The sequence below is a fragment of the Leuciscus leuciscus genome (genome assembly GCF_965113295.1).
Source record: "Leuciscus leuciscus genome assembly, chromosome: 14".
Taxonomy (NCBI): Eukaryota; Metazoa; Chordata; class Actinopteri; order Cypriniformes; family Leuciscidae; genus Leuciscus; species Leuciscus leuciscus.
This window is the reverse complement of record NC_138738.1, coordinates 40,954,025-40,978,087: the sequence shown is the minus strand read 5'-3', so window position 1 is coordinate 40,978,087 and position 24,063 is coordinate 40,954,025. Positions and strand designations below refer to the sequence as shown.

Sequence of the window (24,063 nt, the reverse complement as noted above, 5' to 3'; positions counted from 1 at the left end):
CGCGCCCGCGCTGCTCGTAGCAGGAGCAGAGGCGGTGTGACACGGGGCTATTATGCATAGTCTATTGCAAGCTGATGGGAATGCCGGCTTTGAGTACTTGGCCAATGAGTCTGAGTACCAAAGTTGGATCACACACTTTGATCAGCCAGTGGGATATCTGGGGGATAGAGAACTCTCCAATGCCAATTCGCCCCTAGATTTTTGTATCACTCTTTCTCTCTGATTTCTGGAATTTAGTTGTAAATGTCCTTGTGATGTGTGCGTCTTTGTCAGCTAAAAAAAAAAAAAAAACCAAAAAAAAACATCAACAAAAGCCACAAAAAAAAATACTAACATTGTCTCTCGTCTTGTCTCGTCTGTCTCTCGTCTTGTCTCGTCATCTCACTCATGATCTGTGTCTTGCCGTGGCGAGTGAGCTTTTGAACTAAACAGGTCTTGTCTACTTGTGTTTGTGTGTCATATGAATAATATGTATGTGCCCCATACATGGAATCAGAGTGCCTACTGTATGTAGTAAATGGAAAATCTCTACAGCAAAAGGCCAACCGCTACATGCATTCGGTTTGTTTCTACCATTTATTAGTAATGATTTACACAGTTTGTTTACTACTTACTATTTACCTGAGCATTCAGTATTGTGCAATATAGCATACAGAAGGTGAGGGACATTTTGGGGGGAAAGAAGTGCTGCATTTTATCATTTAAACATGTGACTTTTCATGAAAATTCTATAATCCAAGATGGCCGCCACCATATGACGTCATAATATGCACATTAGATGGGAAAATGTAATCCCTACATAAACTTTGGGTCATCCTTAATATTTCTCTCATTTACAGAAAGTCTCTATCTTTTATCACTTTTAAGATATAGCCTTTTGAAATTAAGATGTCAAAATTTAACGTTTTAGGAAAAAACCTCTGGCGCCTAAAGGGTTAAGTGCTGTTGACACTCACACATTCTACACAACAATATCCTTCTTTTCATTTAGAGAGATTGACTCTTTTACATACATATACAAAATGAATGCATTAAAGAATTTACTTAACATTAAATATATCGTTATAATTTATAATACTTCAATATACTGAATGAATGAATCTCAAACCTCAGTATCTCCAGCTGACAGTTTGGGCTCTTCAGTCCATCAGAGAGCAGCTTCACTCCTGAATCCTGCAAGTCATTGTCACTAATGTCCAGCTCTATCAGACGGGAGTTTGATGATTGTAGAACTGATGCAACAATTTCACAGCACTGATCAGTGAGTTTACAGCGTTCCAACCTGAACAGAATAATAAAAAACTGGATTATTACAAATTTATTTTTTATTTATTGACAAAATTGGGATGTTGTTACGGATCTGTGAAGGAGGACTCAAATGCAGGATGACAATTAACAGCTTTATTGACAAACAGATGACACGACGAGGTGGGAGAAGGTAGCAATCCAAACAATTGGTAGAGATGAGACAGTGACAACAGCAGAGCAGCAGATGTAATGAGGTATCCGTGGGCTGGAGTGAAGATATGGCAGATCAGAGTGAGACCAGAGGTAACCAGCTAAAGCCAGACAGGAACTTCTACAGCTTGACTTCTTACAGCTTGACACTCAGGTATCTCAGGCTCAGAACAGGGCTGCTTGCTGGACAGGACAGGACTGGAACAGGGAAACAAGACAGAGCCAATGGCAGTAAACAGAGCACTAACAAACTTCTACAACAAAACACTAACGACTTAAGAGGAACGATACTGAGACACAGTAGTACTCTGAAGTACAACATTTAACGAACTGGCAAACACAAGAGGGAAAGAGCAAACATATAAAGGGAGCTAGGAACATGAGGAACAGGTGAGCACACTCAGACAAACAAGGACTTAACGAGACGACAGGTGCCAACACTCAAACAAGGACTCAACTAAACAAGGGGGCGTGGTAACAGGAAACAAGGAAGGGACAGAGGAGCACATGGCAAACATAAACAAAGACACAACCATGTGTTAAAACACAACGTAAACATAGAAACATTAAACAGAGACAAGACAGACAACGCTGCCAGGGCAGAACCCTGACAGATGTATCATTTTTTAAAGATACTTGTTATTTTGAAAATAAAGGTGAATTTTGATTGTCAGCAAAGTTATCTCTACAGCCAGATAAAGTAGTAAAGATGAAAACTTATAAATGTTAACATTAAAACACAATGTTATAAAACAGTTTAAACATAGTTAAACATAAATGTGTAAACATGAAACTGTAGTCTTATCCTTTGAATTTAAACCTCTTGTTTTCCGGTGAGGGACTAAATCTTGATACACACGCATCATGAAAAATCATGCAACACATCTAAAAGAATATACTAAAGCAATAAGCCCTACAAAGCTATGGTTTGCAGTTTTGCTTTTCTTAAATCACTGTTAACTGTGGCTTCACTGGGCTTATTGCTTTAGAAAATATCAGATCATCTGGCCCCAGTTGTTCAAAAACTTTCATCTGGATCAGAATTTATAAATTTGGAAATCCCATGTTTTGCTATCCAGTCATCTTACTTTTGGGCAGGTTTTTCAAAGGAAAATAGGACTGGATCAACCTGATCCAGATACACACTTTTCAGATTACCAAATCTGGATTAGCAGGGCTCCGAATGGGGTTGAATTCAAAATGTAGGCTACTAGCTAAAGAACAACAGGTGGAAGAGAATATATGGGTCACTTTAAGTGTTTTATTTGAAGAGAGATAAAACAACATATACAAACAAATATCCCCTTCCATTTTGGATTTGGATTTAAATAATCAACCCCTACGGAGGCACTAAATGGACATGGTGATGGGGGAAAAAATATGAAATTTGAATACAAAAACACAAAAGTTTCTATTACATTTTTATTCCTGAAATCCACCCTTCTGCTGCACCCTTCCCTTCACCCTTTTTTTTTTTTTGGATCTGGATCCAAGATATACTAGTCTTATTAAATGTTTTGAACAATACAAACCAAAGATTTTTTCTTTTGAACAATTGCCAACAATTAAACAAACAGCTGCCAACAATTAAAAACAATTTTAAGATTTGATCCAATTTGATAGCCGAAATCCTGTCTGATAACTTTTGAACAACTGGGCCCAGCTCGTTAGGAGAGACTCCGTGAACTGAACGGAGTGTGTCAGATGAGAAAGAGACACAAAATGTGCACAGCAGTGGGTCTCCAGAACCAGAGATGAGAACCACTGTTTTTAGAATAATTTAAAACAGCTTTAAACATGACTGGGCCAACTATAATCAAGGACCAAAAAAAAAAATAAACTTTTTATAATAAACACATAAACGTATAATTCTAGTCATGTCTTCTGATTGGTCAATCCAGTGTACCAGTGGTGATCTAGTTCAGTGGTTCCCAAACCTGTCCTGGAGTACCCCCAACACTGCACGTTTTCTTTGTCTCCCTAATCAAACACACCTGATTCAACTCATCAGCTCAGCTCATTAACCCATGTGATAATGAGCTGATGAGTTGAATCAGGTGTGTTTGATTAGGGAGACAAAGAAAACATGCAGTGTTGGGGGTACTCCAGGACAGGTTTGGGAACCACTGATCTAGTTACAGCTTTGATGTGAAACAGCTGTTCAGCTGCTACTGTGTTTATCCCTGCACAGCATCATAGAGATCAGCTATTAACCTTAGTGTAAGATGTCACCACTAGATCTACTAGCAGACACTTCATGGATTTGACCAGGGATGGGCAACTTTGGTCCTGGAGGGCCACTGTCCTATAGAGTTTAGTTCCAACCCTGAAAAAATCACCTGCCTGTAATTTTCTAGTAATCCTGAGGATCTTGATTAGCTTGTTCAGGTGTGTTTGATTAGGGTTGAAGCTAAACTCTGTAGGACAGTGGCCCTCCAGGACCGAAGTTGCCCATCCCTGGATTTGACTATTAAAGGAATGAATCTCAAACCTAATTTTTTTCAGCTGACAGTTTGGGCTCTTCAGTCCATCAGAGAGCAGCTTCACTCCTGAATCATGTAGGTCATTGCAACTCATGTCCAGCTCTATCAGATGGGAGTTTGATGATTGTAGAACTGAAGCCATAACTTCACAGCACTGACCAGTGAGTTTACACCACGCCAAACTGAACAGAATATAAAAAAACAGAACAACTACACATCCATTAACAGGGGTGTAAAGTAATTAAGTACAAATTCTTTATTTCTGTACTTAACTATACTCCAAATGCTCCAAAAGTGTGACAAAACAGCGATTAAACCACGCAGCTGCAGCGCTAGAGCAGAGAGAGAGAGACAGGCCTCTAGTGCAGCAATGATGAACTTGCTCTCGCCGGCCGCTCTAACCAGTGATAAACACAACGAGAAGTGTCCGACCTATTTTAATTCAAAACTCCTATAATATGGGAACCTTAAAAGCTTCTAACACTAGAAATACTGTAGATATTACTTTTCTTTTCTTTTTAGAAATCATTTGGCAAAATATCTTAAATATCTTCATTTTTAATAAACTTTCATTGAATTAAAAAATAAATTCAATAAGGAAATGCAGTTAAGACCCTGATGAAAGATCAATATCTCTTAATGTGTTAGAATTAAACACTATATAGATTACAGGAGTTCAAACAGAAGTTCTACAATTTCAGGAATCAGGAATTTTAAGTATAATTACAACTTAAATTTCAATTATAAATCATTTCAAATTTGTGGTATTTACATTTACTTTGTGTTATTGTATTACTTTTGTATTATATTTTAAAAACAGATATTAATATTACCAAGCATTACTATCTGAACCCCTGTTGGCCACGGTGGGTCACATGCAATCGCTTATTTTGCTTATTAGGTAGGGCCGGCACTGACTATGCTTGCCCATGTTGTCCGTGTTCTATATGTGCAATGTTGCAAAGATATGTCATATGTAGTCTAATAATTCAGTGAAATAAAATATTAATAAATAGAAATAAAAATACCATATAATACTATATACAGACCCTTTCCAAAAAATTAGAATATCATGGAAAAGTTTATTTATTTCCATAATTCCATTCAAAACGTTAAACTTCCAGCAGGATTTGCACCTGCCCACACTGCCAAAATAACCAAAACCTGGTTCAATGACCATGGTATTACTGTGTAATTACTGTGTGATTTCATGTAATATTCTAATTTTTTTTAATCCTGTTTTTGTGGGTTTTATGAGCTGGAAGCCCAAATTATGTACAAATAAACAACTAAATACTTGAAATCGTTTAAGTTGTGGGCCCTGAATCTATAATCTATGGAAGTTTAATGTTTTGAAAGGAATTATGGAAATAAATAAACTTTTCCATGATATTCACATTTTTTGGAAAGGGTCTGTATATATATATATATATATATATAGGGCTGGGAATCCATTAAATTTTTTTTTTAACTAATTAATTGCACAATTTGCTGTAATTAATTGCAATTAATTGCATTTCCCCCAGGCTTGTAATCATCAATATTTAAACTTAGAATCACCTAATTAAATGAAACAACACAGGAAAAAAAAGGAACAGAAAATAGCCCTATATTAAAATAATATTAAACATCAATATATCAATGTATTATTCTTTTTCAATAAATTAATCAATTTAACAGATTAAAAAAAAAAAAAAAATGTTTTACTAATTATCAAAATAAAATATAGTCCTACAAAGCTATTATTACCAGAGCATGTGATCAGAGCAGGTCATTTTACCATTGTTGCCCAGCATGGCTAGACCAGCTCAGCAAACAGAAGTCTACCACAGAGAAATTTCACGTTATTTGAGCGGACTTTGCTTTTCCAGTGCGTGATCGGTACATGATTGGAGCGTTTGGGCCGGTAACGACAGAGCAGAACATTGAGCAGAGAGCGCAGCGCCCCGACACACACACACACACACACACGGAACGGAGAGTGCAGCGGGGCACACACGGAGCGGAAAAGACCCGCTCATGAAAGCTGTGCGAGAATGAAAACTGATCGCCGAACACTGAGGGGCGGGACGGCATATTTTCGGCCTTTTCAAAAAAAAGTGCTGCGTTAATTGCGTTCTTTTTTTTAACGTGTTAAACTTCGCAAATGAATCGCAAAGATTAACGCGTTAATTCCCCCAGCCCTAATATATATATATTTGACAGGCCATCTCTCATGCGTGGAAATAATGGAGAGAAAACATCTCTATTGGAATACATGCTTAATAGACTTCATCATCATCATCATCATCATCGTAATTACGTGTCTACAGGATGAGGATCCATCTGCAGTTTTATTGAAAACCAGAGTTATGCAATAAAGGTGCAGTCTACAGCAATGACAATAGCGAGAATGAGACAAGAGCATAAACAGAAACAGGCAGTAGTCCGGGCAGGCAGCAAACCTAAAGAGTCCAAAAGCAAGCAGAGTTCAGGGCAGGTAGCAAACAAAAAGAATCCAAAAGGCATGCAGCAGAGAATCAAATATAAGTAACAGTCCAAATCAAACACGGGTATAACAATCCACAATGAATAAATGCTCAGAAAAGATCACAGAGGCAAATCAAGGCAATCAAAATGTGTGCGGGTGTGATCTGCTTAAGTAGTGTGTGTGTGTGTTTGTGTTTGTGTTTGTGTTTGTGTGTGTGTGTGTGTTATGAAATACAGGTGAGAGTGCAATCATTCCCAGGAATGAGGGCCTATGGGAAATTAAGTCCAAATGAGAAAGTCAATATTTGGGTGATGGCTCCCTCTGGTGGTGCAAAGGAGCAGTGCGGTATCCTCACTTGTAACAATCATCTAGCTTACAGTGATATTGGAGGACCAAATTTAGTCTTTTTAATAAAATATACATGTACAGGCAGATGAACCCAGAATATGAACACAATGTGCAAAGAGTCATGTAAATTGTTTTCCCATAGGGAACCACTATAAAGAAAAACAATTAACATGTATTTAGCGCACTGATTTCAAATTCTGGGTTCAAATTCAAATTCATCTGTTTGCCTGTATATATTATTGTTACGTGTGGGTATATTGAACCGTTAGTGTGTGTGATTTATTTCCTTTGAGTTCGTAGGTGGAGTTTTGAGAAGGGATTGTCCCTGCACCGCAGAAGTGAGGTGACGTCATGGGAGTTCCTGCTGTTTAACCTGTTAAGCTGCAACCCCACTTTTGGAAAATCCCCAGAAATGACATACCCAAACTGAAACGGATACAGTTCAAGAAACCTTTGTACTAAAAGCACAAGTATGATCTCATTTGAAAGCTGACACCTGGCAGTTTATTGTAAATGTAGAATTAATTATTCTCATAATTAATTTTTTTTTTTATAAATAGCTTAAAAGTTTTGTAAAGTTATTAGAAATGTATTTAATTTCCTTTTAAATTTAATTGAAGTTGGCACTGTAGCAATCTAGAAATGCACTACAGCTAAAGCCACATGTCTGACCATGTTATATGTAAAACCTGGAGATGATAAGTCTAAAACTCTGTATTTAGTTAAATGTTTTTCAAGATCATGTCATATTACTTTATTTTGATTAGACTCTAAAATGCAACTGATGTTTGTCATCATTCTATTCAGTCTATTGTCTCTATTTTTTTTGTGGTGCAAACGAGCCCCATTCAGTCTCAGTCTCTCCTGGACACATTCATATCTCTCCAGCCTGGTTATGGCTCTAAATATTTATTTTGTCTGCATTATAGTTATTAACGACTGGCTATTCACATGCTATTCAAAGGGTTTCAATCCCTAATTTCTTTTATCAAAGTTCTCACTTCAAATGCCCCTCTTGAATAAAGAAACATTGCAGTAAGCATTCCTATTTAGAAAAAACTCATAAAAGAATAACTGCTAACTTAGGTGGCAGGTGCACCTGGGCTAGCTAGCATGTTAGCTTAGCACACCATCAATACACGACCATTTATGAGATTAAAACCATGTTTGTGCTCCAAACTTACTTTATAACGCAAGACGAGTGTTTTAAATAATCTTCTGTGATCTAATTTGGCTTCAGATAAAACAATCAGACAGAAAATATATAATTTTTTAGTATTCTGCACGATGATAAAGTCTATATCGATTAGCATTACATTATAAATATAATCTATTATTATGAAAATACCTGGCATGGCTTAAAGAACACAGGTAAATCAAATATCATTGCAATCATGTTTATTGTCTTCAAAACGTCTATATCTGCATGTTACAGCGATCTCCGTAAGCTGTTTGTGTGTCCATGACTTCCTGGAATGTCACATGATTATGGCTCTTCTTCATGCTCATTATATGGACTAATACTGTGCATATAGCGCCCTCAGGCTGCTGGTTTGGATTGAAAACACAATAGATCAGAGTATGAAAGCGCTCATAATGATTACATCGACGCATTTGGGTATAAATTCAGTAAATATTATTCCTGTCTATAGAAATAGGATGTAAATCTATGAGAAACTATCAATATTTCTCCAAATCTGCACATTTTTGAGCTAAAGCCCTGAGGGACGTTGTTTTGTCAAGCGCTGTCAAGACGACAGGACAGATTTTTTTTTTTTTTTTCTGAATGAGAGAGGCTGACGGTCATAATTCATATTAAAGGTATCGACGCATTTTTCCATTTCATAACTCCTGACACAAATTAAGACATAACTGTCACTATAAGTTTCTCAGAATACAATAGTGGTTTTAATGATGTATTATGATGACAATTTTAATGATGTATAGTTTGTCAAGGTATAACATTAAATCTGATAGTAACTTTGAACTAAATAAATAAATAAAACGCTTTAGTGCGCCGACGCACTGGTGAAGCTTAACAGGTTAAGCCATGACGGTGTTGATGGCGTTCTCTCGCGCTCTCTCTCCGCCTCTCTCGCCTGATTGTCAGCTGGGGTTTCTCGCCTTGCGGCGAGATCACTCTTTGCCTCGCCTCGCCATGATGGAGCGATCCTAATGATTGTTTTGTTGATTCTAGTTTATTCTTTAAAACCAGGTAGTGGTGTTATTTTCTTAGTAGCCTACACTTTTTGTTATTTATTTAGTACAGTGAAGGTAAGCAGTTGCCCGGAAGATTCACCCGTTACAGTTCTTTTCGGGAGCTAGGTAAGATCTCTCCTGGAACAATAGGTGTAGTTAAGGGTTCCTGTTTTCTTGTAGCTGCCCTACCTGTGTTGTTAATTTATGATTATTGTTTGTCCATCTCCTGAGGTGCTTTATTGTCTTTTCATTAAAGCTTATGGATGAGGTTGACGTCAGAAACGCTACCCAATCATCTGTGATTTTTGATATGTTCGGTACTTGTCTTTTGTGTGTTTTAAACAAGCTAAATTAGATTAAGGGCCGTAACAATTATGCATCATCTATATGGTGTATACTGAATTTCATGTAATAAAATTGCCATCTATGTGCATTAAGGCACGTTAAGCATTTTCATGTTAAACATTTTAGAACATCCCAGTGTTTTTAGTGAGTGAAATACTGAGGTGGGTGTTGTATAAGGATTGAATGAATCTCAAACCTCAGTGTCTTCAGCTGACAACTCTTCAGTCCACCAGAGAGCAGCTTCACCCCTGAGTTACGCAGGTTATTGCGACTCATGTCCAGCTCTATCAGGCGTGAGTTTGGTGTCTGCAGGGCCAAAGCCACAGTTTCACAGCGTGTGTCATCAAGCCCACAGTAGGAGAGTCTGTAAAAACAGGATATTTGTCCATGGCATTTATAGTGTGTTTATCTTGTAGGATCAGTGTTTGTAGTAAGAGTGATATGTTATGTCATGTTCCTGTATGCTGGAACTGATGTGACATTCAAGTGACAATAACTTTCAAACATATGTCTATAAAATCATTGTTTAGTAAATCTTTAGAAAATACAGATTTTACTCTCCAAAATCAAAAAAAAAAAAACTTCACACTGCATCTTATGCTATCGTTTATTTACAGAGTTAAAAACTTTGATTAAACAGCTGTCAACAAGTTTCTTACTCTGCTTTTCTGTAGCATCTCACAGCTGGCAGAAGATTCATTTGGCCTCCCGGTCCAGTCCTGTACATACTCAGGTTGAACTCATCCACCTCCTCCCCTGACATCAGCAATATGTAAGCAATCAATGAGCACATGGAAGACGAGAGTGTTCTTTCTGGAGATGATCTAAAGTATCTTTGTATTTCTGTATATAATGAATTGTCGTTGAGCTCCAGTAAGCAGTAGAACAGGTTGACTGAAGCTTCAGGTGAGATGTCCTCATTTTGTAATTGTTCTTTAATGTGTTTGGTTATTTCTGTGACGCTGTCTTTGCTGTCTTCAGTGTGTGTGAACAGGCCTCTGAGCATGTTTTGATTGGACTCCAGTGAAATGCCCAGCAGAAACCGTAAAAATAGGTTCAAATGTCCTTTCTGACTTTGCATGGCTTTCTTAACAGCCTTCTTTAGTAAATGATGTAAACCAACATTTTTGGGAGTTTTGTATCTTTTAAACAGAGGGAGTAACAGGTTTTTTGTTTTTTCACTAAAAAACTCCAGTTCGTCCATGTTCTTGTTCAGGAAGCAGAGGAACACATGCACTGCAGCGAGGAACTCTTGAACAGTTAGATGCACGAAGCAGAAGACCTTCACCTCCTGATGTCCAGCTTCTTGCTTAAAGATCTCAGTGAGCATTCCAGTGGACTCAAAGTCTACACTCACATCAATACCACATGCTTTCAGATCTTCCTCATAGAACACTATGTTTTCCTTCTTCAGTTGTTCAAACGCTAGCTTAGCTAACTTCAAAATCATTTCTTTATTGGAATCTAAGAGCTTGGTGCGTTCTCTTTCTGTTTTTCCTTTACACTTCTGGCTCTTCATGTTCATCTGTATCAGCAGGAAGTGGATGTACATTTCAGTGAGTGTCGTGTTGATGTTTTCTACATTGTTCCCAACTGAGATGTCCTGAAGAACAGTGGCTGTGATCCAACAAAACACTGGAATGTAACACATGATGTAGAGACTACAAGATTTCTTAATGTGTGAAATTATTCTGGAGGCTTGAGTCTCATCTGTGATTCTCTTTCTGAAATACTCGTCCTTCTGTTGGTCAGTGAATCCTCGCACCTCAGTGAACAACCCTACACACTCCGGAGGGATCTGATTGGCTGCTGCTGGTCGTGATGTCACCCAGATGTGAGCTGATGGAAGCAGAGTCCCATTTACCAGACTTGAAAAAAGTTCATCTATAGATGATCGCTCCTCAAAGCTTTCAATTTCACAGTCAAAATCCAAAGTCAGTCGACTCTCATCTAGTCCATCAAAGATGAACGCAAGCTTACAACTAAATATCTTACATATCTTTGCTTTTTCCAGGTCCTTCAGTTCAGAATTAAATTTCTGTAGAAACTCATGCAGACTGATCTCTCTGGCTTTAATGCAGTTAATCTTTCGGAATGGAAGCAGGAAAACACAGTCTATATCCTGATTGGCTTTTCCTTCTGCCCAGTCCAGAATGAACTTGTGCACGGAGACCGTTTTTCCAATGCCAGCGATGCCTTTGGTCAACACAATTTTTTTAATTTTTTTATTCAGACTAAATACATCATTGCATCTGATTGGCCTGTCCTGTGATTTATGAGGTTTAAAGGCTTTATCAATCTGCGGAATCTCATGTTCTTGATTGACTTCTTTAAGATCCCCCTCCGTCATGAAGAGTTCTGTGAAAACATCCCTGAGATCTGCTTCATTTTCCCTTTTACACTCAAAGATGTGCTCTACTTTCTCCTTCATCTGCATTTTGTGAGTTTCCAAGAATTCCTGCAGCCAGAAATCATCTGTTATGAAAAATATAAATAAACATGTAAAGGTGTGAACAAAACAACACTGGGAATTTAAACAAAGGTTTTCACATTAGAATGAAATTCTAATCAATTCTCATCATTAAAATCAACTGGAGCAGACATATTGTATTTAAATTCATAGTAATGAAAGCAGTTTTGTTCGGTAATGAGATCAATATACATCAAACATGTTAAAATAATTTCTGATTCCACTGTAAGGATGTTTAAGGTTAATTTACCTTGTTTTCTTGGGCGTTTCTCAGCTGGCTCTAATAAAGTTTGCACTGTGAAGAGAGAGAAAAGGAGACTTTATGTTCACCATGTGACACTGAAGACTGAGTAATGATGCAGAAAATTCCGCTGTGAAATTTTTCCTGTGATGGCAACATAGGAAAAAATAATTTCTAAAATGATATTCAAATAGATAACAGCAATTTTAAACTGTAATATTTCACAATATGTTAACTATTTTTGATCAAATAAATACAGCCTTGGTGAACGTAAGAATCTTCTTTTAAAAAATCTGAATGTACATTTCTATGAATCTATGCTGCCTCTCGTTCTCAATTATTTCCTTTAATACCATCAGTGTAGTTGTTCTGTAACTCTTCGGCCAGCCGGTTCTGGTTCATCTTTCTCAGGATGTTCAGTGTTTTCTTCACCGCCTCTTCTGCTCCAAAACGCTCCATCATTATATCCACTATATCAGTGACATCAGCATTCTCCAGTTTACTAGCTCCAATGGGTCCATCTTGTTTTAAGAGACTCCTAAATCTCTTCAGATCGTCTTTTTTCAGGTCATCTAGTGTATGATGAAGCAGCTCTAAAACAGATGCCATCGTCCTTCATGGACTTTTGGGAAAATACAAAGAAATCTTCAAATAGTTGCACTTTTATAGCAGAGATCTATGCAGTACATGTACATAAATGTGCATAATGAAATGACACTGTGATCAGATCAACTATTATGATTTTTTTACTTTTAAGGTCTAAAACTAATTCTTTAGGTTGTTTTTCAGTTTAAGATTCTGTGCACACACGCACACACACACACACACACACACACACACACACACACAAACGAACACTCGCTCACACACACACACACACACACACACACACACACACACACACACACACACACACACACACACACACACACACACACTCCCTCACACACACACACACACACACACACACACACACACACACACAAACAAACACACACACACTCTCTCTCACACACAAACTCTCTCTCTCTCTCTCTCTCTATATATATATATTTTTTTCTTTTTTTCGCTATTATCCAGTGCATTGGGTTTCCAGCACCAAGTCCAAGCCTATTCATTTATACACACAATGTAAAACCAAATATAGCATTTTAATCAACAGTACATTTTTTGTTAACCTTTTACCATATGTCTTGGGGTATCACAATAATATTATATGGTGTGTGTGTGATACACTCTAAACAAAAATGGTGCTAAATAGCACTAAAAGTGGTTCATTGGCTTGTAATCATAGGGGAACCACTTTAAGTACCATATAGCACCTACCTTTGTCAAATGGTGCTATGTAGAACCATAAGAGGTGCCATATAGCACCTTAACCACCCCAAAGAACCGCTAAAGAACCGCTGAAGAACCAAACTGGGCTTAACAGGTTCTTTAAATGGTAGTGGTGCTATATAGCACCTTAACCACCGCAAAGAACCCCTGAAGAACCGCTGAAGAACCATTTTTTTTTAGTGTGTATGTATCGAATCGTGATTTGAGGGTATTGTTACACCCCTAATATATATTACAGTCTTTCTGAACTGCTAAAACACATTTCCTGAAACCATCACTCACTTTCTTGAAACCTTAAAGGGGAACTGAAACAAACAAAATATAATTTGATAACATGTTGGTTATTAAAATTGTAAACAAATTAATAAAAAATAATATTACAGTTTTTCTCGATTGTTTACACACATTTTCTGAAAGCATGCCTCATATTCTCAGAACTCTACACACAAATCCAAAAAAACACACACAATGGGAAAAAACCCTCAATTCTCCTGCAAAATGAAACTTTACATTCAGAACAATGTTATTTCTTCTCAAAATGGTATTTTGTTTTCAAATGACACACACAAACCATCATATGAATAGACATTTATAAGAACCAGTTGAACACTGATGTGCTCAATGTAAAACACTATGATGAATGGAAAACACTTCTTCTCCATTCATCATAATGACTTAGGCCTTTTTTTTTTTGTTCAGTGTTCACTTGCTACAGACAGTACATACATAAGTGTGCTGTAAAATATTTGAGAATATTGTTTTTATACTCAGAACACACAAATACATGGTAAAAAATATATTTTATTTTTCCCACAAAAACAATGTACATCCCAACCAACACAAAGTTGGACATACAGTGGTCTACATACAAAACAACAGAAGAATTGAATGTATACAGTTACAGTAAAAAAAAATTAAAATCCAATGTTGGCATCCATTGCTCTATTGAAGAGCTGACCTGTTGCCCTTTTATGCTAAAGCTCTGATTGCTAATTGTAAAACTGTGTGACGGGTGTTTGCCCATGTGATGAGTCAGTGTGCATATTTGAATGGCAGTGTGTTCCTTGTGAAAACAAGAGATTTTCTGCATGAAAATTGTAACAAAAGCAGAGAATTGTGTGTAGTGTTTTGAAAAAAGTGTGTTTTAGAACTGCAATTTGAGTGTAAAGCAGGAATTGTGCTTGTAGTTTAGCAGAATTGGTTCAGGGGGTCATTGTGTCTCAAGGACCAGAATTTGTGTGTAAACAATTGAGAAAATCTGTATAAACAAAACTGTAACCGTCACCAGCTGGAGTGCCCTTGAGAGCCACCAGAGGGCACTCCACACCAAACTATTATCACTCCCTCACAAACTACATTTCCCATAACTCACTGCCCAGACTCATCATCACTGATTGCATTCACCTGTGTCTCATCACCCTGTTAATCTCAGCCTATTTATACCATGTTGTAGCAACAATGACATCTGCTTTTCACATTAAGTGAATCATGTGATGTCGAACACATCGTCTTTGTCCAAACAGCGCTGGTTAATAATTCCCCACGGGGCAATTTACCAGCACCCAGGTGTCTGTTGCCCCCCAGTTCAGCGTGGACTCCCTGTGACTTTTACAGCCTCATGACACACACACACATACACACACACACACACACACACACACACACACACACACAAACATCCGTTGTGTTTAACTTAACATTCTTTTAAATGTGTGTAACTCAGACTTGTATCTGAACTTCCTGTATGTATGTGTGATTAATGTTGTTTTGATCATATAGTTATGATCTTCGAGTGTTTGGATCTGAAATGTATTTTTGAAGAATGTTCTCCCAGTAGAATCGCATCCCGTAACCCGAGCTCATTGGCAGGTCATAAAATTTGACCACCAAGCTCAGCCAGCCCTATGCATGAGATAACAGGGTCGCAACATTCCAACACACACACACACAAACACACTCTGGACTTTGAAACAGAAACCCCCTACAGAAAAGGACTTTTACCCATAAAGTCACTCTTAAATGTAATAAATATATATATTTGTGTGTTAAGAGGTGTGTGTAAACCATAGGAAAGCATACATGTCCTATTTGTAACATTAATAGAACTGCAAATGCCTATACAAATGCATAATAAAGTATCTTTGCATGGCTACAACGCCTATATTCTATTTTTGATATCTCTGTAATCCTCTCCAGCTAACAGAGTTGAATTCCGATAGCAGAATTCAGTGATGCGCATTGTTTTATAAGTTCATATGTCTGGAGAAAATCCTCTCAAGTTAAAGTCAATCATGACTCATTCGAGTGGGCGTGTCTAACCGGACAAAGGAATCGTCCTACACGAAGGAGGGGACGGCACATGGGACACTGATAAAAGTCCAAACCTTCAGTTTCCGCTCTCTCTCATCCAACTCAACTTCTCTTGACCCTCTTCCTCGGCGCAGCACTTCTCCAAAGGAACATCTGGAGGAGGCCCTGGCCTTCTCCATCGAGCGAGCACATGTTCGAGTCGTAGCTGCGTCCCTTGCAACAAAGACCTTAAACCTCTCCCATCCCGGGAGATGAACCTTATTTTCCGGTAACATTACATTCAGTGAGCCTTTCAAGCTTCCCGCGACACCGGAAGACGCAGCAGAAACAGGACACCATCCTCGCTTCCTGCATCAGCTTCAGCCTGACCAGAAAGAGCACTCGCAAGTATATTGATTCCTATAAAAGCTGTTCCAGGTGTCTCGTGGACTTAGGTTTCTGTATGTAATAATTACTAGCTTTTCCCTTCTCTCTATATCTTTCTTTCTCTCATTTCATTTCATTCTGATCACGCTATGTTTTATGTTTGTTTCGGTTAAATGTTTATTTGTTTGTTTGCATTTTTACGTACGTTTATATTTGTAGGTTATATAATCTCTAGTGTGTGCCATTTTATTAATAAACCCATTTATACTTTCAATTGTCTCTGTGTTTGAAAACCCACCTTATAAAGTCAATGAAACTTCAAGATCTAAGCTACAAGCTCGATATAAACTACATTTAGTGGTTCTTAATTCATAAACTCAGAAAAGTTGATATTCGTGGCCAGAAGATAAAACTTTCTCGGAGTTTGTAAAGGGATACCCCTTTCTTAACTGTAATGATCTTACATTTATTCGCTGGACGAGTTAAATGTTGGTCAAGACAGTTACAGAACAAGGCAATCTCGATAATTGATAAAATAAATGTACATGCGACTTATGAATTATGACCATGAGTCATAATTATTAATATTTCCCAAATTCCCTATATTCTTGAGCTAATTCACATTTACCCCGAGTCGATCACTCATTTACTCGCTGCGAAGTTTTGTATGTTGTTGCACTGCATTTCCGAGCAGTTTCCCTGGTTTCCTGTCTCTTGGTTTTTGGATTTCTTGCCTGTTCCGTGGATTACTCTTTTGCCTCTGACCCCTGCCTAGTGATGGCCAAATGAAGCGTTTCGAAGCATTATTGCTTTCTGATACAATTGTGTCGAAAATGGTTCATTACTCGAAGCTTCATTCAGATAGAAATTGCAGCACCATCTCCTGGTGAAGTAAATGTAATGCAACAAAGCTGACAACCATTAAAATGCAAATAGGCTTATATGTTAACGCCCCGTTTATTACGTGTTTACCGAGGCGATCAAAGCTGAAACAGTGTTAGTGCTGTGAAACTCATTTATGTAGGTGAATTTTACAGATTCTGATGAATTTCATGTGTTCACCTTGATAATAAAACATTAAGCATGATGTGTGTGTGTAATTATTTCTTTAGACAAGGACAGAAGATCAGACCAGTTGGAAACCATCACAGAAATTCTCATGGTTTCTATTAAAATACCAATAGGAACCATTGGCTTTTACCATTTAAACCACTACAGAATAATTTTTTGTAGTGTGTTTGGGACATATTCCATTAGGATTTAATGCCCCCACCAATAGAACCCAACACATATCAGTAGAGACCCACAGAGACCACTATAATTCCCATTACAACCAATAAAATTCCCATGAAAACCATTAAATCCAATAGAATTTCTGTAATGGTTTCTATAGTTTTTTTAGCAGGGCAGTATAATGTGTGAAAACTTTATCTTGTTTAGCTGTGGGAAGCAGAACTCTATAACTTGTTAACTGGTGGGACTGATATTTTTGTATGTTGAAAAGGATGTGCTTGTGTAACTGGTTGTACTTGTATAATGTAGCAGAGGGTTTTTGAAGTTTCTGCAGTCAGGTGGTTCACTACAGGAGTGAACCAGTGTGTTTGCTTCAGAAGTCATTTTCACGTGACTAGTGACGTAATGATACAAGCTCCGAAGCAGTGGTTCATTGCAAGGACCGTTCGAGTTTGAAGCAAGCTTCGGAGCGTCGGTGTCAGACGTAACATCACTACCCCTGCCTGGTTTGTTGGTTTGTTTGTTTGTTTGTTTGTTTGGATGGCCTACCTGTGTTTTGACCTATTGCCTGTATATCGGATTACGTGTCTGGATTGCCGTAGTGGTGAAACAGTGAAAAAATGAAACAGTTGAAGCAAATGTGCCATATTGTGTCGAGGCTTCGAAACAATCCGACACCCGTCTCAACGGTGACACCTAGTGGTCACTTGCAGGTGTTGATCTGAAACAACCTTGACAACGAGCCATTAAAAATGTGTTTTTTTATTATTGTATTTTTCTAATATATGAAGCTTGTAACCTGTAGGCTCCTCACTGTGCATGATGTTATTTTGGTCATGACAAATTAATATTAATAAAAGAAATCAAGCCACAATGTCTCACTTTTTTAATAGATTTTTATTCAAAAAAATTAATTTCTCTGCTGTGGAAGGACTTAGCCTACTTCTTTTTTTTTACAGATAATTTCTCCAGCCTTTGAAAAAATCCTCTCACAAGGGACACTTGTTGCAGCTGGCATGCAAAGATATTTTTTAGCAAGGACATACAAATAATTATATTTCAAACAATGCATACCTTGCTTAGATGGCCCAGCAGTGTCAGTAGCAGGCCTAGGTACAGGGGGAATGCTACCATCCTCTGCACCCTGCAAAATGGCAGGATGAGTGCTCCTCAAATGGCGCATCATGGATGATGTATTGTTGCAGTAGGCTAGCTGCCGATCACAATATACATCTCACTTTATTTGGGGTTTCCAAATGGAAATGCTCTCACACCACAGATGTACCTCTTCCGTGGAGCCTCCATTTTAATTTTTTTTATCTATTTTTATAAAAAAAAAATTTTTTAATCTCTTAATCTATCTATGTATCTATCTATTAATCTATGTTCCTATATATGTATCTATATATTAATCTATCTGTCTATATTTCTATATGCATCTATTAATGTGTCACTATATGTATACTCTGTATGTCTCTAGCCTATCAGTCAATGTATAAATTTAAATGTAAGCCTAAATATAACTAAACAAATCGCACTATAAATGTCACTATATCACCAAAAATCCGCTATCTCAAAATCAAACTCCTCTCACAAAAAACCACTAGGTCAAGATGCGTTGACTTCACTTTTATACAGATGTGCGATTGTGTGGTCTGTTCCCGATCCTGTCAATCAAACACTGATTCGGTGGACCATGCCACCAGTCAAAACACTTGTGAAACACTCCAAAGCTTAATTTAGCCGTAGTCACGTGACATGGGTGTTTTGAATCACGCTTCGAATCAGTGTTTCGAAACATCTGCGCTTCGGGATCTCGAAAAGCTTCGGAACGTCAGTTTCGCGTCATCCATCCCTAGATTGCCCCTTAATTAAAACTGCATTTGGATCTCAACCTTCGTGTCTCGGAGCAGTTTGTAACAGAAAACTTTGCCAACATGGATCCAGCAGTGAGACTTATGCGTCTCCGACAAGGAGATCACAGTCTAGAGGACTATGTACTGGACTTTGTCAACCTGGCTCAGTTGACAAACATGGATGAGTTATGCCTCATGATTTTTTTTTAGGGGGGGCTATCTGAGCCACTCAATTCAGTCATGCCATTGCACGACCCTAATTGGTCCCTCGGTTTATACATCAAACTTGCATTGCAACTGAGTGGCTCTGCTGTTATTGTGGATGTCATGGAGGAGGAACACAAAAGCCACGCTGTACCCACCATTCCAGAGTCTAGTCCCTGTACAATCGCTGTTCCAGAGCCTGAGCTTCTTCACGTCAGCCCTGCCGAGCCAGAGACTGTTCACGTCACATCTGCCGAGCCAGAGACTGTTCACATCATGTCTGCCGAGCCAGAGACTGTTCACGTCACATCTGCCGAGCCAGAGACTGTTCACGTCACGCCTGCCGATCCAGAGACTGTTCACGTCACATCTGCCGGTCCAGAGACTGTTCACGTCACGTCTGCCAATCCAGAGATGGTTCACGTCACATCTGCCGATCCAGAGACTGTTCACGTTACATCTGCCGAGCCAGAGACTGTTCACGTCCCGTCTGCCGAGCCAGAGACTGTTCATGTCACATCTGCCGATCCAGAGACGGTTCACGTCACGTCTGCCAATCCAGAGATGGTTCACGTCACGTCTGCCGATCCAGAGACTGTTCACGTCACGTCTGCCAATCCAGAGACTGTTCACGTCACGTCTGCCGAGCCAGAGACTGTTCACGTCACGTCTGCCGAGCCAGAGACTGTTCACGTCACGTCTGCCGATCCAGAGACGGTTCACGTCACGTCTGCCAATCCAGAGATGGTTCACGTCACGTCTGCCGATCCAGAGACTGTTCACGTCACGTCTGCCAATCCAGAGATGGTTCACGTCACGTCTGCCGATCCAGAGACTGTTCACGTCACGTCCGCCGAGCCAGTGTCTCCGGACAGGATGGCCGCCGCCGAGCCAGTGTCTCCGGACAAGATAGCCGCCGCCGAGCCAGTGTCTCCGGACAGGATGGCCGCCGCCGAGCCAGTGTCTCCAGACAAGATAGCTGCCGCCGAGCCAGTGTCTCCGGACAAGATGGCCGACCACAAATAACAATGATAACACATCTGTTATATCACCTTTACTTCCTATTTCGTTTCAGTTCCCCTTTAAACACAAAACGTCTCCGGTTACTATCGTAACCTCGGTTCTCTGAGAGGTGGGAACGAGACATTGCGTAGTAACGCTGCGGGAACTCCTCCCTTCTCCACTTTTGTTGAAATCTTATGGGCTAATGACAGCTTGGAGTAGCAGCTGGCCAATTGTCACGAAGTATGCAAATACGGACAGGCTCGCGGGCAGTATAAAATGCATGGGCTCGACAATTGTGTCAGAATCACGACTGAACGCTATGGGCTACGGCGGATAACGCAATGTCTCGTTCCCGCTTCTCAGGGAACCGAGGTTACGATAGTTACGAGGTTACGAACCTTCGGGCAGGTTGTGGGCTCCGCAGCGTTCCCTTCTACATCATGGGCACGCTTTCCCAGTGTTATCCAATGTCCACTGAGTGGGTCTTGCGGAACAGCAGTGTGACCTCTTCCCAGCTAAGCTTCCGCACATAAGAGATAAGTTTCAAGAAACTGCTGGCTGAAGCTTAGGCAGGGCGCTGGAAGGGGCCAGCACCATGGCGTTTTGTTAGGGATCCCAATTCGTTGGTAACTCCTACCGACATGACATAGGAGTGACCGAACGAAAGGGAACGTCTCGGTTACGTATGGTAACCCTTGTTCCCTGAGTGAGGGAACGAAGACGTCACGTCCCGTCGCCATGGTTGCTGTACCTTCGCGGAGGACCGGACACCGTTCGGCTCCTTAGCGTAAAGCGATTTGTGTATGCGCTCGCTTCCGACTTTATACCCACACTGGCAGGCGGGGCGCAGAATGCAAATGTTGCATGCCAATGTTCATTGGCTCGTTTTAGTTTCACTCGAAGGCAATTGGTCTCCCTAGCGTGATCCCAATTCGTTGGTAACTCCTACCGACGTGACGTCTCTGTTCCCTCACTCAGGGAACGAGGGTTACCATACGTAACCGAGACGTTTCCTCTCGACGTGGCCAAAATTTTTCGGCACGACTTAGCAACACCGTCACTTATGTTCACATATCACGTTTTTTGCGCGTGCAAATTCGTTATTTCAAATGCAGGCGCGCGGAAAGCATGCTCAAAATGGAAGCACATTTTTCCAGGCCCGCCTATGCCGCGACGAGATGAGAACATCTCAACTTTTCAGAATTCCGCAAGCTCGCGCAGGTCATGGTTGCATAGCAACGACAGACGCAAGCGCTTGTGGAAAGAAGGAGATAGCGGCGCGGCCACGCTTTCCATGCGTTTTTAGATGCGATATGTGAACGGCCCCTTTCACAGTACCTGCATTTATGACACGTCTTCTCTATTGAAGCCAAAATATTGCCATATTTCAGACGTACAGTTCTCTGCTGTTGTCATTTTCCTCGCTTGTCTCTACTCCCACCATTAGTTTTTATTTTCCACTCTCTGCTCTGAGCCACTAGGTTCCCCTGTGGGCCCGATCTAGCCAATAGCATAATAGCACCTACTGGGGAGGGGGGTATAAAGATAGTAAGGCCCCATTTGATTGGTCGAATTTGGATAAACAACCTATGCATGCATGCATCACACAAATGCTTGGCATATAAAATAAATGCAATTTATCGCACCTCTCTGCGATACGGATATCGCATATTCTATTATCGCAATAACGATAATTTTTCGATATATTGTGCAGCCCTAGTTTTAACTACCTTAATTTGTTTAATGTTTTACAGTGATTTCTTTGACAAATTGGTTTAGGCTATTGAGAATTTGGTTCAGAGAATTGGGTTTAGTGTTTTAGCAATTCAGAAAAACTGTAATAAACACACACACACACACACTGAATTAGCATACTAGCCCAATCAGAAAATCACATTTATTTCTAAAGTGCTTTGTGTGTGTGTGTGTGTGTGTGTGTGTGTGTGTGTGTGTGTGTGTGTGTGTGTGTGTGTGTGTGTGTGTGTGTGTGTGTGTGTGTGTGTGTGTGTGTGTGTGTGTGTGTGTGTGTGCGTGTGCGTGTGTGTGTACACACAAATGCTGTATATAAACAGGGTGTAAAGCACGTAATGTGCTTGTTGTTTTTCAAACTTGGTCTGAAGATTCGGTATGACTGGTTCCACTGAGTGGGCTTCAAGTTTCACTTTTAGTGTCTAAGCAATTTGAAAAAAAAAACTGTAATATTAAGACAACGTTTATCATGTAAACTACCTACAGTATATACAGCATGTGTGTGTGGGAGAGAGGGGGACACGGTCGCATCGCAGGAGTGTATGCTGACCAAGTGTGGCCATCAAAAATAAAAGCACATGGCAGACAGTGATCGGAGGAGAACACCGGGAAATTACAGATATGAAACTTTTCGACACAAAACTACGGACACGTGCTTCTGCACTCATATCTGTAGCGATATCCACACACCCTGATGAAATGTTAAGCCTGGATGAAAAAAAAAAAAAAATCTCACACACACACGCAAAAGGCATGATTCGGGATACCTAACTTACCTTGAAAATTACAACAGATGTAGATGTTTCTTTGTCCTCCTCTGAAATGGCACCTTGATCATTAAAAGCACTAATTTTCTTTTCACTTCTGTTATCTCATCAAACACTTTTTTGCTCTCTGCAGAACTTTTTTTTCGCGTGCGTCTAAAAGCCTGTACTGTAGGCTACTGTGGTCGCTTGTGGGCTTTCGTAGTGCTGTCGCTCTGATGTTATTGGTAGACTGCACGTCTGGCCATATCTTTACAAAATACCATCACAAGTGATATACAACTATATCATTTTAATTTGACTAGAAATTAGGCTCAAAATAAACAGTATGCTGTTGGGAGAGTGTTTTTATATTACCACAGGAGTGTTCAGTGGATTAAATAATTTACTAGATTAACGATCGAACAATCAACAAATTAAACTCACTCATACTGTCAATAAATTACCTAAACGTCATTCGAATTTGACAAATAATACATTTTCTTGTCCCTAATACTCAACATAGTGCAGGGGAAACTGTAAAATGAACTGCAGCAGTGCTAAACTTGCATCATAAAATTACAACACTCGAACTATAAATGTATGAATTAAACTCACCGACTCTTTTCCATGCATCATTTTATTATATCCATGTATGTAGTTACAGTCAAATCATATAAAACAGTGAAATCGCCCTCGAACTCTTCTGTCTTGCCTGCACTCGAGACGGTGACTTGTGCTGCGTTCCAGTCCAAAATTGTCATGCCCTTCACTCGCAAACTTCCCTCCGTCTCGTTCACTCGGATGTACGTCATTGCGAGTGCTCACTACTGGCGGAAACTGCAATGGGCTGAATTGGAACGTCCTAAGCCCTTGATCACTTGGAATCAGCTGTGGAGTTGATTTATTATTTACATTCTTTTTCCCTTTAAGAATTTGTTTAATGCAGCATCCAAATGTTTATAGGTGTGTTTGGGTTGTTTTAAATAAAAAAAATATATTATTAATATATCATAGAGTTGTCTGTTGTGGTGGTGATTAGATGAGATATGTGGTGATGTCACAATCGTACTGCATTGTGGGACATATAGGTGCCTGAAGTGTACATTTGAAGCAGACTCGCTCCCTCTGTCAAAATCGAGGGAACGAGGGTCTGTCCATATAAACTTCCCTCGTCCACTTCACGAAGTGGAACGCACTTCAAAATGGCGGCAGGGATTCCCCCAAGGGGAAGTGCTTAGGGAA

General features: G+C 39.5%; 1 protein-coding gene and 1 long non-coding RNA gene across 5 annotated transcripts in view; one reads left to right on the top strand and one right to left on the bottom strand.

Moving 5' to 3' along the window:
• Positions 1–24,063, bottom strand: part of LOC309473880 (NLR family CARD domain-containing protein 3-like) — a 77,297-nt gene that overhangs the window by 7,029 nt on the left and 46,205 nt on the right. The window contains exons 2-8 of one of the 4 annotated variants that reach the window (XM_082136124.1): positions 22,852–22,904; positions 12,368–12,636; positions 12,024–12,068; positions 9,963–11,778; positions 9,500–9,667; positions 3,950–4,123; positions 1,109–1,282 (exon numbers count right to left, since the gene is read on the bottom strand). In XM_082136124.1, the coding sequence (XP_081992250.1) occupies positions 1,109–1,282; positions 3,950–4,123; positions 9,500–9,667; positions 9,963–11,778; positions 12,024–12,068; positions 12,368–12,623 (2,633 nt within the window). In that variant the 5' untranslated portion in view covers positions 12,624–12,636; positions 22,852–22,904. Of the gene's footprint in view, positions 1–1,108; positions 1,283–3,949; positions 4,124–9,499; positions 9,668–9,962; positions 11,779–12,023; positions 12,069–12,367; positions 12,637–22,851; positions 22,905–24,063 lie in introns of those variants that run through there. The other 3 variants (XM_082136125.1, XM_082136127.1, XM_082136123.1) reach the window with 3 other exon arrangements.
• Positions 1,106–4,740, top strand: LOC309474015. Its single transcript, XR_014197180.1, has 2 exons — positions 1,106–1,179; positions 4,000–4,740. It is a non-coding gene; the product is annotated as an uncharacterized lncRNA (long non-coding RNA).